Raw genomic sequence first — 16,619 nt, forward strand, 5'->3', positions numbered from 1 at the left:
CGAGAAAATGGAGGCGTCATTTCAGGCGGGTGCAGTGTTAATGACAGTTATGGCTGCAAGACTATGCAAGATGTGAATGAAAAAAATCTACTATTGTCACAAGGGTCATAGAATATATTTTATCGCAATAATAGACAAGTGATAGTCGTGTTATATTTTGAATGCAGAGTAATCTGTCATGTTAGAACCTCTTATTGCAGTTCTGTTTTACTTTGTTATCCAAATATTTTTGAAATTAGAATAAATGGATATTTCACCCCGTTCTTTAACTCCTCTCTGAATTTCCTCTGTGTTAGTGCATAAATGCAGGTGTTGGTGCATGAACTCAGAAGCTGCAGCATGTATCCACATTGCTGAGCGACATACACTAGATTGGTAAAGCTTTTGTCTGTGTAATTGTAGTTTACAATTCTCCAGGTTAAGGAGTGCACAATATATGGAATCCACAACACTATAAAATTGGCAGACAATGCAAAGAGCAATATTATGGATTTCCTTCGGCTCTCCACTTCTGGGTCAATATGATTCTCTGATTTGCCTTGTCCCCTGAGGCTCCTCCGCAGCTTAGTGGCAATTATAATATTCCTAGCAGTCAGAGTGTTGAAAACCAAAATCAGAGCAAATGGAAGCAACGGTGTTAGTACAATGTCAATCCGCTCATACACTATATAAAATGTTGAGGTATAATAGAGATTTTTCACAATGCAAAACCATGGAACATTGTCAATAATTATTGAAGGGCTAAAGGCAAGGCACCAGGGAATGCACCTCACACAGCTGATAATGGTCACTGCTTTGACAACCACAACCGCAGTTCTTTTGGTGCAATATCGTTGTTTCAGTGTCTGGCAAGAAATGGCTACAAACCGATCAAAGGTAAAAACCACTGTGAACCAAACGGAACAATTAATTGCTGAAAGAAATAAAGCTGCTTTCAAGGCACACACTGGAGTAATAGATAAGAAATTGACAGGGAAATACATATTATTAAGTCGATTCAATATAACATCGGTGATGACGAGTAGTAGATCTGCTGAAGTCATTGCCATTAGGTACTGAGTGATACATTTGGAGAGGCCACATTTCCCTCGTTTCAGGATCACAATTGCCACTGCGTTAACTGTAACAAATAGAATTAAACATCAACAATTTAGCAGACAAATTCACAGATTAATATTTTATCTTTCGAATAAAGATTCAATGTAAAAAGTGCAAATGACATTCACTGCAGCAAATTGATGTTCTTTTTACAGAAGACTACGATGATCTGATTTGATTTATTGTCACATGGTTTGGGATAGAGTAAAAATTGTTCCTTGTGCATTTTACAGACAGGATATACCATCCATTAAGCACTTAGAGGAAAGCAAAATGTTAGGATGTGGAATATAGTTTTTCAGTTGCACGTGTGATGAAGACAAGATCAATTGACTGCATGATAGGGCCATTTAATCTCTAAAGAAAGTCTTCTTGATTCAGTTGGTACGTGTTTTCCGATGTGTGTATCTTATTTTCCCGAATGAACAATGTGGAAGGTAGTCCTCCCGTGATGCCTGAGGTCCTCGATCATGCTCACTGCTTTCCAGAGGAAGTAGAATGAGTAGACGGAGTCAATGGATGGGAGACTGGTTTGCCTGATCAACTGCGCTATGAACATAAGAACATAAGAACATAAGAACATAAGAAATAGGAGCAGGAGTAGGCCATCTAGCCCTTCGAGCCTGCCCCGCCATTCAATAAGATCATGGCTGATGTGTTGTGGCTCAGTTCCACCTTCCCGCCCTCTCCCCATAACCCTTAATCCCCTCTCTTATCAAGAACCCATCAACCCGCGTCTGAAAAATATTTAGCGAGGCAGCCTCCACCACTTCAACGGGCAGAGAATTCCAGAGATTCACCACCCTTTGAGTGAAGAAGTTCCTCCTCAACTCCGTTCTAAACCGCCTCCCCTTTATCTTGAGGCTGTGCCCCCTAGTCCTACTGTCTTTTTTGAGCGGGAAGAGTCTCTCCACCTCTATCCTATCCATCCCATTCATCATCTTATACGTCTCAATGAGATCTCCCCTCATTCTTCTAAACTCTAACGAGTACAAGCCTAGTTTATTCAGCCTCTCCTCATAGCTCAATCCCCTCAACTCCGGTATCAGCCTAGTAAACCTCCTCTGCACTCCCTCCAGGGCCAAAATATCCTTGCGCAGGTGCGGCGCCCAACACTGCACACAGTACTCCAGCTGCGGCCTCACCAATGCCCTATACAGCTGCAGCAAGACCTCCCTACTTTTATATTCAATCCCCCTCGCTATGAAGGCCAGCATCCCATTCGCCTTCCTGACCACCTGCTGCACCTGCAAGCTGGGTTTTTGCGACTCATGCACAAGGACCCCGAGGTCCCTCTGCACCGTCGCCTGCTGCAGTTTTTCGCCACGTAAGTAATAGTCCTTCCTACCATTCATCCTACCAAAGTGGACCACCTCACACTTGCCAACATTAAATTCCATTTGCCACTTCCTGGCCCATTCGCCCAGCCTATCTAGATCCTTCTGCAGACTCTCCACACCCTCCGCACAATTTGCCTTTCCCCCAATCTTGGTGTCATCAGCAAATTTCGACACCCTGCACTCGGTTCCCTCCTCCAGATCATCTATATAAATGGTAAATAGCTGAGGCCCCAGCACCGACCCCTGGGGCACCCCACTAGTCACCAACCGCCAGTCCAAATAGCACCCATTGACCCCCACTCTCTGCCTCCTATTTGACAACCAATTCTCTATCCACGCTAACACCCTACCCCCAACTCCATGTCCCCTGACCTTCTGCAATAACCTCTTGTGAGGTTATTGCTCCCCACCTTTGCCGTTCCTTGCGGCCTTGATCAGAGCAGTAACCATATAAGCTGTTACGACCATATAACATCCAGGGAGTATACATTCTATGGAGCATTTGTAAATATTGCGAAATGTCTTAATGGACAGGCCAATTTTCCTTTGCCTTGTGAGAAAGTAAAGAAGTTGATGGACTTTCGTAATTAGAACATTGTCTTGTAGGGGTAGGACAGATTGTGGGTGACCTGGGCACCGAGCCACATGAAGTTCTCGACCATCTCAACTTCATCCCCATTGAGGTAAACAGTTGCAGATCCTCCACTGCGTTTCTTGAAGTCAATGGCTATCACCTTCGATTTACTGACATTTGAGGAGAGACTTATGTCATTGCACCATTTGAGCAGAATCTCTTTTTCGTGTCCTGCGTGATCTCATTGATTGGGATTCGACCACCACAGTGGTATCATCAGAAATCTTCAAAAGTGCAATTGAAATGGATTTTTGCCGCGCAGTCATGTGAATTAAACAAAATAGCAAAGAGTACAAAACTTCAATGAATTGAACATAAGAAAAAAACACTCTTAATAGTGGTTAACAGCGAATCGAAAAAAAATGTCACAACGATCTGTAATGACATTGGTTATTTTGTTTGAGTATGGTTTTGCTAAGTATTTAGCAACGTCGTGGTCATACTTCTAAATCTCAAAGTGTAAAAAGAACGCCAGTGAACCTGGCATGCATCAAATGGAACCGGATCTAATCTTGAGAAATGATAGCTTGACATAAATAAGAAGTCTGGTTCCGTATGTCCGCAGGAGGAGGAAACGGTCACTTTTACCAGAACCGGCAGTCTTAAGCAAATGATGTGCGTAAGTTAACTATATAGACAAGTGTAAATGGACAACCAGCAGAACCGAATGAATGGAGAAAAATAAGAAAGTGGGGAAACAATAGGCACTCGGTCAGTTTGCTTCAGCTGACAGTTAATGAAATCTAGTCTGATCTAATCGTGGCCCAAACTGGACTTCGCCTTTTGAAAGCTATTTTAACGAGGCCAGAGGGATATGACAAAAGAAACAGAAGACACAAACTGAGAGAGAAACGTTGGAAAAGCAGGACACATGAATCTCAATCTGCAAGATTACTGGTACAACTTGGAAAATACATTCTGAAAAACTATATAATTTATGGTGCAATTGTGAAATAGACTGAGAATATACTTATGATGCACCGACCCATATTTCTGAATGTGGGAGCTCTAGACAAGAATGTGCTAAACAACGTACTTAGACTTCATTAAATGGAGAAAGAGAAGAAACACAAGGATGTGTTAGGGAACTTTTCTAAATAATTGTTAGATATGAGCTGGAGGACGCTTTGACATTCCGAAAATTGCTTCAGAATTGACATTCAAGGAAAGGGTGAAGATGAGGGGCATTGGAGCTTCATCAGGACTTATGAACTTAATTTTTGTTGCGTGCCTGGAAATGTTGGCGCCGCTTCATGATGGATGGAAAAGCTAAAGTGGGAATAACTCTTTAAAATCACACCATTCTTCGATATTTCATTTGGTTGGTTCGAGGGTCAGTAAAGAAATGACGTTGTTTGATGAGAACAGACAGACACTAAAGAACGACAAAAATCAAACGTGTTTGACTCATTTTACATAGCACTTTGTTGTGGTATCAAACATTTGCAAGATTTGGGGAACCAAACAGGTTCTGCCGTAACTTTCTGAAAGTGAACTGAATCTTCACTTAAAATAGCAAAACGTTCAGGTGACAAGAAAAATGAGGAGAATGGAACTATGTTTTAATGTCGATCCGACGATGCATTTCATTCTCTTCTTTATGATTTCATGAAATCAACAATTGCTATCATTGAAAAAGGCAACATACTCTGGTGTCCGACTTTGCATGATAGATTCACGAGTCTTTTAAAAAAGAGAAGGTAAGCTAGTCTGAGTGACTTATAGAATCCCGACAGTGCAGAAGGAAGCCATTCGGCCCATGGAGACTGCACCACCAACAGTACCACCCCTCCTCCTCCGCCACCGACTACCCCCCTCCCCCGCCCGCCAAGCCTTATTCCCATAACTCCGCAACTTTACCCCGCTAATCCCTCTAACCTGCACCCTAAGGGACACCCAAGGGCAATTTAGCGTTGCCAATCAACCGAATCCGCACATCTCTGGTCTATGGGTGGAAACCCACGCAGAAACAATGTGCAAATTTCAGACAGACAGTGACCCAAGCCGGGAATCGGACCCAGATCTCTGAAGCTGCAACACAGCCCTGTTAAACACTGTGCCAGTGTGCCGACTCTTAATTAGCATCGGAACTTGTCTCGAATCGATTCTGTTAAGTACCCAGACAACAAACAGCAACAAAGCAGTCGGTTCATCTTATTTACTCTGATAATTAAATAACGACGATAACACGCATTAATTATCAGCTTATCTGAGGTGCGCATGTCTCGACATCGAAAAGGAAAAAGGGTCTTTTTTTCGAAATGCTTTATTCAGTTAAGATATAACAATAACAATAATTGTTCTTTGTGAACCCAGTTTATTTTCTAAATCCCACCTAGTAATACTAAGTCTGAATTACAACTTGTCAATTTTGGTAAAATAGAAACCTGAACATTTTTAGTTAAATAAACATTTTCACGACCACAAGACATGACAACCATTTTCGCCACCAATGGAGCATTGCCACTGTTGTATGTTACGAAATGCATCAGCTGATTTGCACAGAACAAGCTCTTGCAAACATCAATATTAAAATGTCAATATAATATATACCCTTTTAATATTAATTGGCTGTACGTTTCGCCACCCCCCCCCCTCCCCCACCCATCCAGGCTAACGCTGTTTATTTCTAAGAAATATTGGAATAAGATACAAAAGCACAATTGGCGAACTAGAAGGGGCTGAATTTGTCGAAATCGAAATGTTGTGTAACTTGCCTCCACACTGCAATATTGCGTGGGTCCTTCCTTCTGTGACCGAAATCTGTAGTCAGATTTAAGGATATAAAGTTTTGACACAGAGACGGTAGTGTGACTAGCTGAGGTACAGTTGACTCATTTAATATTAAAGCTTGCATCATGAAACAGTTGACAAATGAACGAAATTCAAGTAATAATTCAGCGAGACTATCAATCGTGTCCAAAAAAAAAAGGTGTGTTGTCAATGATCCGTTCTTCAGTGTTGAAATGTGGAGAACGTTTTCAAAGTGCATTGCAGCTGACTACAGGCCTTACCTTTAGTTGGCTTGTGGGTATTAGTTATTACCTTGAGTGTTTATATACTATAACCTGTTGTATAATGCCCACTGAATCTTTCTGCCGTTAACGCATAAAATATACGCTATATGGGGAGCATGGTGGCACTATGGTTCACACTGCTGCCTCACAGCGCCAGGGATCCGGTATGAAATCCAGCCCCGGGTCACTGCCTGTGTGGAGTTTGCACATTCTATCCTTGTCTGCGTGGGTTTCCTCTGGGTGCTCCAGTTTCCTCCCGCAGACCAAAGAATGCGAATCAATTTGATTAGCCATTCCACATTGATTCTAGTTTCACAGGATTAGCAGAGTAAATATGTGGGGTTACGAGAATAGGGACGGGGTGGGATTGCCGTCGGTGCAGCGTCAGTGGGCCGAATGTCCTCCTTCTGTACTGTAGGGATTATATGATTCTATGCTTCTATGTTTCTATATATACTTGAGCACCCTTATTTACGCAATTTACTTAGACAAGCCTTTCCTCTATTTAAAAAAAAAATACATGTTTACTGTGGTGTTAAATGGTGAGGAGAGAACCATCAAAACATAGCGCAACATGGGTAGTTTCGTGTCAGTTGTCCCTTGCAAACAATACTTGCCATTTATTCGCATTCGCAACAACGGTCGTAAATATCTGCCCATATGACAGGGGATTAAATCATCCACCGATATTTAGATACTTATTCTCGCATTTGCTCTTTAGGTGAAAATGGATAAGAAACAATGAAACGAAAGGTTCTCACAAAATTGACTCTGCTGAGCACTGAAGAAAATAAAAGCCTTGTAAATAATCCCCCTACAGCCAACAGTAACATTACTCCTGGTTTAAACGGTAGCACGGAATTACATCTTTATCACTCAGAGAAAAAAAACAGAAATATGTTGAAGTACAAGGCAGGGAGCAAGCGTAAATAAGAAATCAACATTAGTTAACAACATTCAGACTGGATGCAAAGCCTTACCAATAATGCCAATGGCTGCGAGAAGAGGGTAGTAGATGCATTCTATCTGATATATCACTGAGTATTCCATTATCTATGAGGTAAGGATAATGATGGCTGCAAACTGATTATATATCATTGCGTGTTTGAATGAGGCAATAGTAAAATGAGAGAGATCGCCCCGTTGAGAGTATCTCACTGGTTACATCATTTGAAAGGATTTGTTACAGTGATTTAACAAACAGCCTAGGGAGAAAAAACGAAGTTAACGATCATGATGTTGTTTCACAATTGTTTAAAGAAAGAAAATAAATGTGTTGGTAGCAACACAGCCATTGCGACAGGTGTGCCACTGAGTGAATAGAAAGAGGAATAAGAACCTACTCAATGAAACAACACTCTACATTGATATTTGAACATTTAGTAGTTCAATTATACTTTGGGCTTCGGAAATAAATTGGAATCTTATATTTAACATCATTCTGACATGAGGATCTATCGTAGATCCTTTACCATTTCAGGACAAATCTCATGAGATAATTTCACACGATATTCGGAGCATTAGGGCTTCAGTAGATGCAATAATTCAAGAAGAAACAATAAATGTTGCCCCCTCACAGAGGAATTCTTGAGGGCTCGGACTCCTTCCCCACAGAACAGTCACCTGATGAGGTTTAGGAAGACCACGAATATTTCACTTTTTCGATTTTAACTGAGAATAGCAGCGATCACTCGTCATGCCGTTTTTGGGGAGAAGGTCCATGCACACCAGGCTAAACAACTTAACAGAAAATCTTTGACACGAACAGTAGGGAAACTAGTTCCTGCTTTCTGAAAATTGTTTTAACTCATTAAAGTTGGTGAAAGGTTTCAAAATTAGAGTCTGAGCAAGTCAATATCCAGGCTTCGCAAAATTAGTTTGGCCACAGTTTGCCCTGGGATAAGATTTAAGAGACTGATTGTAGCGCAACTGGTGACAGAGCTCCCACGTTCTCTCAGGCCGATGGACACTACTCTCCCATATAGATCCGTTGTTTTCCCTTCAATCTGCTGTGTCACTTATTCAAATATTCCCCTCAACGTGGCATATCACCTTACCAGTCTTAAAGACAGCCTGTAGTATATTCACCTCTTCAAGGTACTTCTTCGCCTATTCGTACCACCCAGCCACAATATTCCCTTCAGTCAATAGTAAATTAATAGTACAATATTAGTAATAGTGAATAGTGCAGTCCATACAATCTTGCCAAGTTACTGTCTTCAACCTGTCGTGTCACTTAACGACAACATCACCATCAGGTTTCCACAGAAAACATATATTGTATCCATAGCCTGTCGTATCACCTATCCACAAAATTCTGTTCAGCACATCTCCCCGGCAACGAATTTCATTCCATTCAGCAGATATAACTAGCCAATACCGCCCAGCTAGTCATGTACATTCATTAGCAATTTCAAACCATTTCATTCCGTTAATCGAGCCCATCTGCCCACTGTGTTCCATCTGTCCTTCTAAAAAAAATTATATCCATCGTGATAGATTTGACTCATCTATTACAACTACCTGCGTGTTCCTTGAAGTTTAAATGGAAAACGAAGTAACGTTACCTTGAATGCATTTGATCCCACTCCACAGTGTGCCTTTCGGCGTCGCGCTGATATACACAGAAATGCCTTCGATGCATCTAGTCCGCTGTTCCAAAGAAATGCCGCCAGTCAATGTTTGCAGCTTGCTGCAACATTCCTTTAAGCCCTCCAAGCATGATGTTTACAACATTTTCTTAAAAAGGCAGAATTTGTGTTAACTTCCCCTTGAACACCTCTATCCACAATCATCACTGTAGTTCATCCATCACATATTATCAATGTGTCATTTAGCCCATCTCATCTGTAATGCGTTGTAATGACTGAAGCCCGAAATGCCGAAGTATTGAATGTTTGTTCAGGGGCCGTGGGCAGCGCTGTTTACGTAAACATTTAAATTACCCATCCTTGAGAAGTTGGTGGTATTCTGCCTTTTTGAATCTATGCTGTCTGTGTGTTTCACAAAGACTCTTGGATCTACTAGGGAGGGAGTTATAGGCTTTCTACCAGGAGACCGCGATGGAACGGTGGCATACCATCATGTCAGGATATTATGTGGCTTGGAGGTGAACTTACAGTTTCTCCGATTAACCTGATGTTCTTCTTCTTTTATTTGATAGAGTTCGGGGGTTTTGAAGATGTTTGTGAAGGAGGCTTGATGTAATGCGCCCATGGTACGCTAAACACACTGATGGTAATATGTACTGATGGTCAAGGGTGTGAAGGTATAAGATAGTGGGTGAGTATTTCACAACCAGCATCTTTGCCTTGGATTGTGTAGAGCTCCTTGAATGTTGTTGAAATTGCACTCACACAGGGAAGGTTATTGTTTGCTGGAGCAGAGGAGTGAAGGAGCAGAGAGAGAGATAAGAATTTACCTGTTAACAACCTGTTTAAATACGTTTAAAGCACTTTGTTCCTTGTAGAACTGTTTAAATCATTTAAAAGCATTTTTGTGGCTTTTTGTATTTTCCTCTTTAAGAATTCTTAGGGAGTGGTTAGAAGGGAGTTGTGGACCAGCAAGCTTGAATTATCAGGTGGTCACACGGTGAGGCCTTCCATTGTTTGCTGGAGCAGAGGAGTGAAGGAGCAGAGAGAGAGATAAGAATTTACCTGTTAAAAACCTGTTTAAATAAATTTAAAACACTTTGTTCCTTGTAGAACTGTTTAAATCATTTAAAAACATTTTTGTGGGCTTTTTGTATTTACCTCTTTAAGAATTCTGAGGGAGTGGTTAGAAGGGAGTTGTGGACCAGCAAGCTTTAAATCAGCGCGAGGTTTAAAAAGAGGCCTGGTATAGACAGCGGACAGCGTCGGAGCGGGCAGCGGAGTGAGGGGGAAGCAGAGTGAGCTGCTAGGGCTTAATATCAAAAGGGCTGGAGAGAAAAAGGGCCAGGTAAGTGCGTGTGGAAATTTTCAATACTACTACAGTGAATAATGGAGGGGCATGTGATGTGTTGTTTCTGTATCATGTGGGAACTGGTGGACCCCAGGGTCCTTCCCAGTGACCATGTCTACAGTAAGTGCAGGTTGCTGGAGGAGCTCCAAATCAAGGTAGATGAGCTAGCTTCTGAGCTACAGACACTGAGGCTCATCAAGGGGAGGGAGGGTAACATTGTCAATGGGGTGCAAGTGACATCCACCCCCCCTAGACTGGCTAACTCTAAAGGTCAGGAACAAGAGGGGGCTGCTGAGAGGAGGAAGTGGGGTGGGGAGCGGAGGCCTCAGCCTCTCAATCTGCATAACAGGTTTGAGGTTCTTGCTTCCAGTCTGGACGAGGACGAGGGAGGTGAGGTTGGTGAGCAAACTGCACACGGTACAGTGATGCAGCAGGACATAGGCAAGGAGAAGGGGAAAAGGAACGTAGTAGTGATTGGGGATAGTGGGGTGAAGGGTATTGACACTGTCCTTTGTCACAATGACAAAGTGCACAGAAGGGTGTGTTATCTGCCTGGTGCTCGGGTCCAGGATGTCGCATCTGGGCTGCAGAGGAACCTGGAGTGGGAGGGTGCGAATCCGGTCGTTGTGGTACATGTGGGTGCCAACGACGTAGGCAAAATGCGAACAGAGGATCTGGAGAGGGAGTATGAGAAGCTGGGAATGGAATTAAAGAGTAGAACCGACAAGGTGGTTATCTCTGGGCTACTGCCTGAACCGAGTGCAGACGGGTGTAGGGTTGATAGGATTAAGGAAGTGAATGGGTGGCTCAGGGATTGGTGTGGGAGGAATGGGTTTGAATTTATGGGGCATTGGCATCAGTATTGGGGTAGATGGGACCTGTTCGGGCGGGATGGGGTTGGTCTGAACCGTGCTGGGACCAGAGTGCTGGCGAATAGAGTAAAGAGGACTGTAGACAGGGCTTTAAACTAATTAGTGGGGGGGGGGGGGGGGGAGGGTGCGAGGGTAGGTGACATTACGGGGTCTGGAGTTGAGGAGAGGGAACAGGTAAGGGAAGAGGCCGAGGATGTCCCAGTAATAGAGGGAGTAGGGGGCGTGAGTATGGCTGGTGGCGTTATGGCAAATAGGGTCCAGGTGAAGGCTGGGATGAAGGCATTTTATCTGAATGCACGAAGCATTCGGAATAAAGTGGATGAGCTGGTGGCGCAGATCAGCACAAATGGATATGATCTGGTGGCCATTACAGAGACGTGGCTGCAAGGTGACAGGGACTGGGAGCTGAATGTCCAGGGGTATCAAGTGTTTAGGAAGGATAGGCGGGAGGGAAATGGAGGTGGGGGGGGGGGGGGCGGCGGCGTAGCTCTGCTGATTAAGGATAGCATCAGGGTGGTAGCAAGGGATGATATTGGGACCAAGGAGCAGAAAGCGGAATCGTTGTGGGTGGAGATTAGGAACAGCAAAGGGAGGAAGACGCTGGTGGGTGTCGTCTATAGGCCCCCGAATAATGATCTGGAGGTGGGGCGGGCTGTTAACGCGCAAATAAGTGCGGCGAGCAGGAATGGGGCGGCCGTAGTTATGGGGGATTTCAATCTACATATACATTGGTCGACCCATGTTGGACGAGGTGGGCTCGAGGAGGAGTTCTTGGAATGCTGCCGGGATAGTTTCCTGGAACAGTGTGTGTTGGAGCCGACGAGGGAGCGAGCTATCTTGGATCTGGTGTTATGTAATGAGGCGGGTAGAATTAGGGACCTTGCGGTGAAGGATCCGCTTGGGGAGAGTGATCATTGTATGGTGGAGTTTCTGGTGCAGATGGAGGAGGAGAAAGTGGGTTCCCGGACACGCGTCCTTTGTTTGAATAGAGGGGAGTATGGTAGGATGAGAGAAGAATTGGTGAATGTGGACTTGGGGAGCGCGTTGGAGGGAGGGTCTGTTGAGGAGCGGTGGAGGATCTTTAAGGAGATCTTTAAGGAGATCTAAGGATCTAGATAGGCTGGGCGAATGGGCCAGGAAATGGCAAATGGAATTTAATGTTGGCAAGTGTGAGGTGGTCCACTTTGGTAGGAAGAATGGCTGGAAGGACTATTACTTACGGGGCGAAAAACTGCAGCAGGCAACGGTGCAGAGGGAGCTCGGGGTCCTTGTGCATGAGTCGCAAAAACCCAGCTTGCAGGTGCAGCAGGTGGTCAGGAAGGCGAATGGGATGCTGGCCTTCATAGCGAGGGGGATTGAATATAAAAGTAGGGTGGTCTTGCTGCAGCTGTATAGGGCATTGGTGAGGCCGCAGCTGGAGTACTGTGTGCAGTTTTGGGCGCCGCACCTGCGCAAAGATATTTTGGCCTTGGAGGGAGTGCAGAGGGGGTTTACTAGGCTGATACCGGAGTTGAAGGGGTTGAGCTATGAGGAGAGGCTGAATAAACTAGGCTTGTACTCGTTAGGGTTTAGAAGAATGAGGGGAGATCTCATTGAGACGTATAAGATGATGAATGGGATGGATAGGATAGAGGTGGAGAGACTCTTACCGCTCAAAAAAGACGGTAGGACTAGGGGCCACAGCCTCAAGATAAAAGGGGGGCGGTTTAGAACGGAGTTGAGGAGGAACTTCTTCACTCAAAGGGTGGTGAATCTCTGGAATTCTCTGCCCGTTGAAGTGGTGGAGGCTGCCTCGCTAAATATTTTTCAGACGCGGGTTGATGGGTTTTTGATAAGAGAGGGGATTAAGGGTTGTGGGGAGAGGGCGGGAATGTGGAACTGAGCCACGACAGATCAGCCATGATCTTATTGAATGGCGGGGCAGGCTCGAAGGGCAAGATGGCCTACTCCTGCTCCTATTTCTTATGTTCTTATGAAACGCGAAGTTCAGGTATAACTATATCCCCTTGTGGGGGAGTCTGTAGAGCACTTTCGGGACAGTCCGATTGTATGTCCTGACTTTGTTTCTTCGTCGACGCAAAAAGAAAATAAAGCTGTGCCGTTATTGAACGTCACTCTGAGTCCGTAGTGGTCGTTTCGCCCACTCGCGCTAACAAGATCAAGAACATTCTTTCTAAAACAAAAGACCAAAACTGCACACAATGTTTAGGTATGGCCTCACGAAGGCCCTGCTAAATTGCAACAATACATCCCTGTTCCTGCAATCGAAACCTCTCGCAACGAAAGCCAACATTCCACTTCTAGTCTTTACTGACTACTGCGCCTGCATATTTACCTTCAGCGACTCGTGCACAAGGACACCCAGATACTGTTATACATTCCCCTCTCCCAGTTCACAGCCATTCAGGTCGTAATCTACCTTCTTGTTTTTGCTGCCACAGTGAATAGAACAACATCTATCAAAAATACACATTATCAAAATTATCAAGAACATCTGCTGAGTATTTACCCACTAAATAGCCGCATGAACAGACTGGGAATAAAGGGATACAAAAGGATCGTCTAGTTCGGAACATATGATAGGTGCAGGCTTGGAGGGCTGAAGGACTTGTTCCTGTGCTGTATTGCTCTTTGTTCTTTGTTCACTCACTCAACTTGTCCAGGTCATCCGGAAGAATCTCTGCATCCTCGTCACAATTCACTCTCCCACACAACTTGGTAGCATCTGCAAAATTTGAGATGTTACATTTTATCCCCTCATACAAGTAATTATATATATTGTGAATAGCTGGGTTCCAACCCTTTGGTACCCCCGTAGTTTGGTACCCCCATATTAATCTTGATAATGATCATCTCTTACGTGCGACTTTGTCAAACGCTTACTGAAAGTCCAAATATACTACATCGACTGACTCCCCCTTGTCAACGCTAACAACAACTTCGTCAAAAAATTTCAACAGATTTGTCAAGCATGATTTTCCTTTCAGAAATCCATGCTGATTCTGTCTGATCCTGCCATGGCTTTCTAAATGTTCTGCTATAAAGTCCTTGATAATTGATTGGAGAAATTTCCCCACTACCAATGTTATTCTTACAGGCCAATGATTCAGTGGTTTCTCTCTGCCTCGCTTTTGGAATATTGGAGTGACATTAGCTACCCTCCAATCTGAAGGGACAGTTCCAGATTATGGTCATCCTGGAAGATGACCATCAATGCATCCACTATTTCTAGACCCCGTTCCTGAATATTCTGGGATGTCGTCTTTCAGGCCTTAGGGATTTATCCGCTTGTAATTTTCAATTTTCTTAAAAAATATTGCTCTCCCTCAGTTCTTCCCTCATACTAAATCTTACATTCACCACTATTTCTGGTATTTGATTTGTATCCTCCATTCTGTAAACAGAACGTAAGTATGTATTCATTTTGTCAGCTATTTCCTTGTTCCGTATTATACTTTCCCCCTGCTTCTCTCTGTAGACGACCTACATTTGTCTCCACCAATCTCTTTCTCTTCTCGCACCTATAGGAACTCCTGGAGTCAGTCTTTATGCTCCTTGCAAAGTTACATTTGTACTGTATTCACCCAATTTTATTCAATCCCTTTGTCTTCCTTTGCTGAATTGTAAACTGCTGACAATCCTCATACCTATTATTTTTCTTGGCCAATCTGTATACTTCTTTCTTGGTTCATATGCTATCTCTAATTTATTTATAAACCATGGATTATCCCTGTTACCCATTTGGCTTTTGGGCATGATTTGAATAAACAGTTGAAAACAAATAACTGCGGATGCTGGAATCTGAAACCAAGAGAAAAAATGCTGGCAAATCTCAACAGTTTTGGCAGCATCTGTAAAGAGAATAAAGAGTTGAGTCCATATGACCCTTTGTCAATGCCCTTGTCAATGGAATAAACAGTTCTTGCAGTTTCCCCATGCCTTCCTTTAATATTTGTCAATGCCTATCCATTGTCATCACTTTCAGTAACGCCACCCAGGCTACCAAGGTCAACTCACGCCTGATATATTCATATTAAGATTCAACACCCTAGTCTCTGAATCAACTACTTTACACTCCATTTTGATTAAAATGTCTATCATATTTTGTTCGTTCCTCCACAAGGGGTTTCACACAGATCGATTGGCCATGATCCCCTTCTCATTCCATAGTAGCCAGTAGAAGATTGCTGGCTCTGTTTTTGGTTCCTCAAGTAAATCACCCCCAATAAACTCCAGGAGTTTCTCCTCTATGGCATTGTGGCTAATTTTATTTGCCCAATCTATATGCAGATTAAAATCACCCATGATCCATGACCCTTACCACATACATCTCTAATTTCATGCTTGATGCAATTTCCAACAATATATGACACCCACTAATGTTTATTACCCCTTGGGATTTCTCAAATCTACCCGCACAGGCATTGTCAGAGGTAATATCTTTTCTCACTATTGCGTCAATTTTCCCTTTAACCAGCACAACCACTTCACCACCTTTTGCTTTATGACGGTCTTTCCTAAATACCGAATACCCTGGAACTTTCAGTTTCCATCCTTGGTCACCCTGCAGCAATGTTTCCGTAATCCCAATTATATCTGACCCACTTACTATCTGCGTGATTGGTTCATCCACTTTATTGCAAATGCTCTGAACCCGCTCTCACTTATATATCCTGAGATGTTAAGACAGGTTTCCAGTTTCTTTTTTTGACCCAGCAACAGTAAAGGGTTGCCAATGCATTTCCAAGTTGGTATATTTTGTGGCTTCAATTGAACATGACGGTAATGATAAATAATAATAATAATAATAATAATAATAATAATAATAATAATAATAATAATAATAATAATAATAAAGCCAATGCTTTGCTCCTTTGACACTCGTGGTAGATTTGTCTCAGATGGTTGATATCGGGTGTTTTGAACGTGCTGTGGAAAAGACCGTCCAGATGGTAGATCTCGGGTATTTAGAATGTGTTGTGGAAGAGACTTTGACAAGTTGAGGAACAGCACCCCTCAGATACAACATGCTGCCACAGTGCCCCAGTCGTAAAGTGAGCGGATATTTAAGGTTGTTGTTGCGTGAACAGGAGGCAGTGTTTTACTGACGCAGAGTAAGGAAGAGTGCGGGCAGGAGCCTGGTACTGGGCGCATTTGGGGTGGGGGGGGGCGGTATTTAGGTGACAGCATAGAACATAGAACATAGAACATTACAGCGCGGAACAGGCCCTTCGGCCCACAATGTTGCGCCGACCAGTCTTATTTTAAAAAAAAAACATTGACCCACTAATCTAAACCAATCCCTTTTCGTCCATAAACCTATCCACCAATCTCTTAAACGCCCCCAAACTAGGCGCATTTACAACTGCAGCAGGCAGGGCATTCCAGTCCCTCACCACCCTCTGGGTAAAGAACCTGCCCCTGACATCCGTCCTATAACTACCCCCCCTTAATTTAAAGCCATGCCCCCTCGTGCTAGCTTTCTCCATCCGAGGAAACAGGCTATCACCATCCACCCTATCTAAACCTCTAATCATCTTATATGTTTCTATTAGATCCCCTCTTAGCCGCCTTCTTTCCAGTGAAAACAACCCCAAATCCCTCAGTCTCTCCTCATAGGACCTCCCCTGCATACCAGGCAACATCCTGGTAAACCTCCTCTGCACCCTCTCCAAAGCCTCCACATCCTTCCTGTAATGTGGGGACCAGAACTGCA

General features: G+C 43.5%; 1 protein-coding gene across 1 annotated transcript; it reads right to left on the reverse strand.

The window, feature by feature from the left end:
• Positions 1 to 215: 215 nt before the first annotated feature.
• Positions 216 to 7,139, reverse strand: LOC145351405 (putative G-protein coupled receptor 139). Its single transcript, XM_080201012.1, has 2 exons — positions 7,070 to 7,139; positions 216 to 1,120 (listed from the first exon to the last, which is right to left on the reverse strand). The coding sequence occupies exons 1-2, from the start codon at positions 7,137 to 7,139 to the stop codon at positions 216 to 218; spliced, it is 975 nt and encodes a 324-aa protein (XP_080057138.1).
• Positions 7,140 to 16,619: the final 9,480 nt, after the last annotated feature.

Source organism: Carcharhinus amblyrhynchos, chromosome 13, assembly GCF_965287045.1.
Source record: "Carcharhinus amblyrhynchos chromosome 13, sCarAmb.v2.hapA, whole genome shotgun sequence".
Lineage (NCBI taxonomy): Eukaryota > Metazoa > Chordata > Chondrichthyes > Carcharhiniformes > Carcharhinidae > Carcharhinus > Carcharhinus amblyrhynchos.

Coding starts and splice junctions, on each gene's coding strand:
- LOC145351405 (XM_080201012.1), bottom strand. CDS start 7,139: ATGGAATACTCAGTGATATATCAGATAGAATGCATCTACTACCCTCTT. Junction 1,121..7,069: donor CGCAGCCATTGGCATTATTG/GTAAGGCTTTGC, acceptor TATTTGTTACAG/TTAACGCAGTGGCAATTGTG.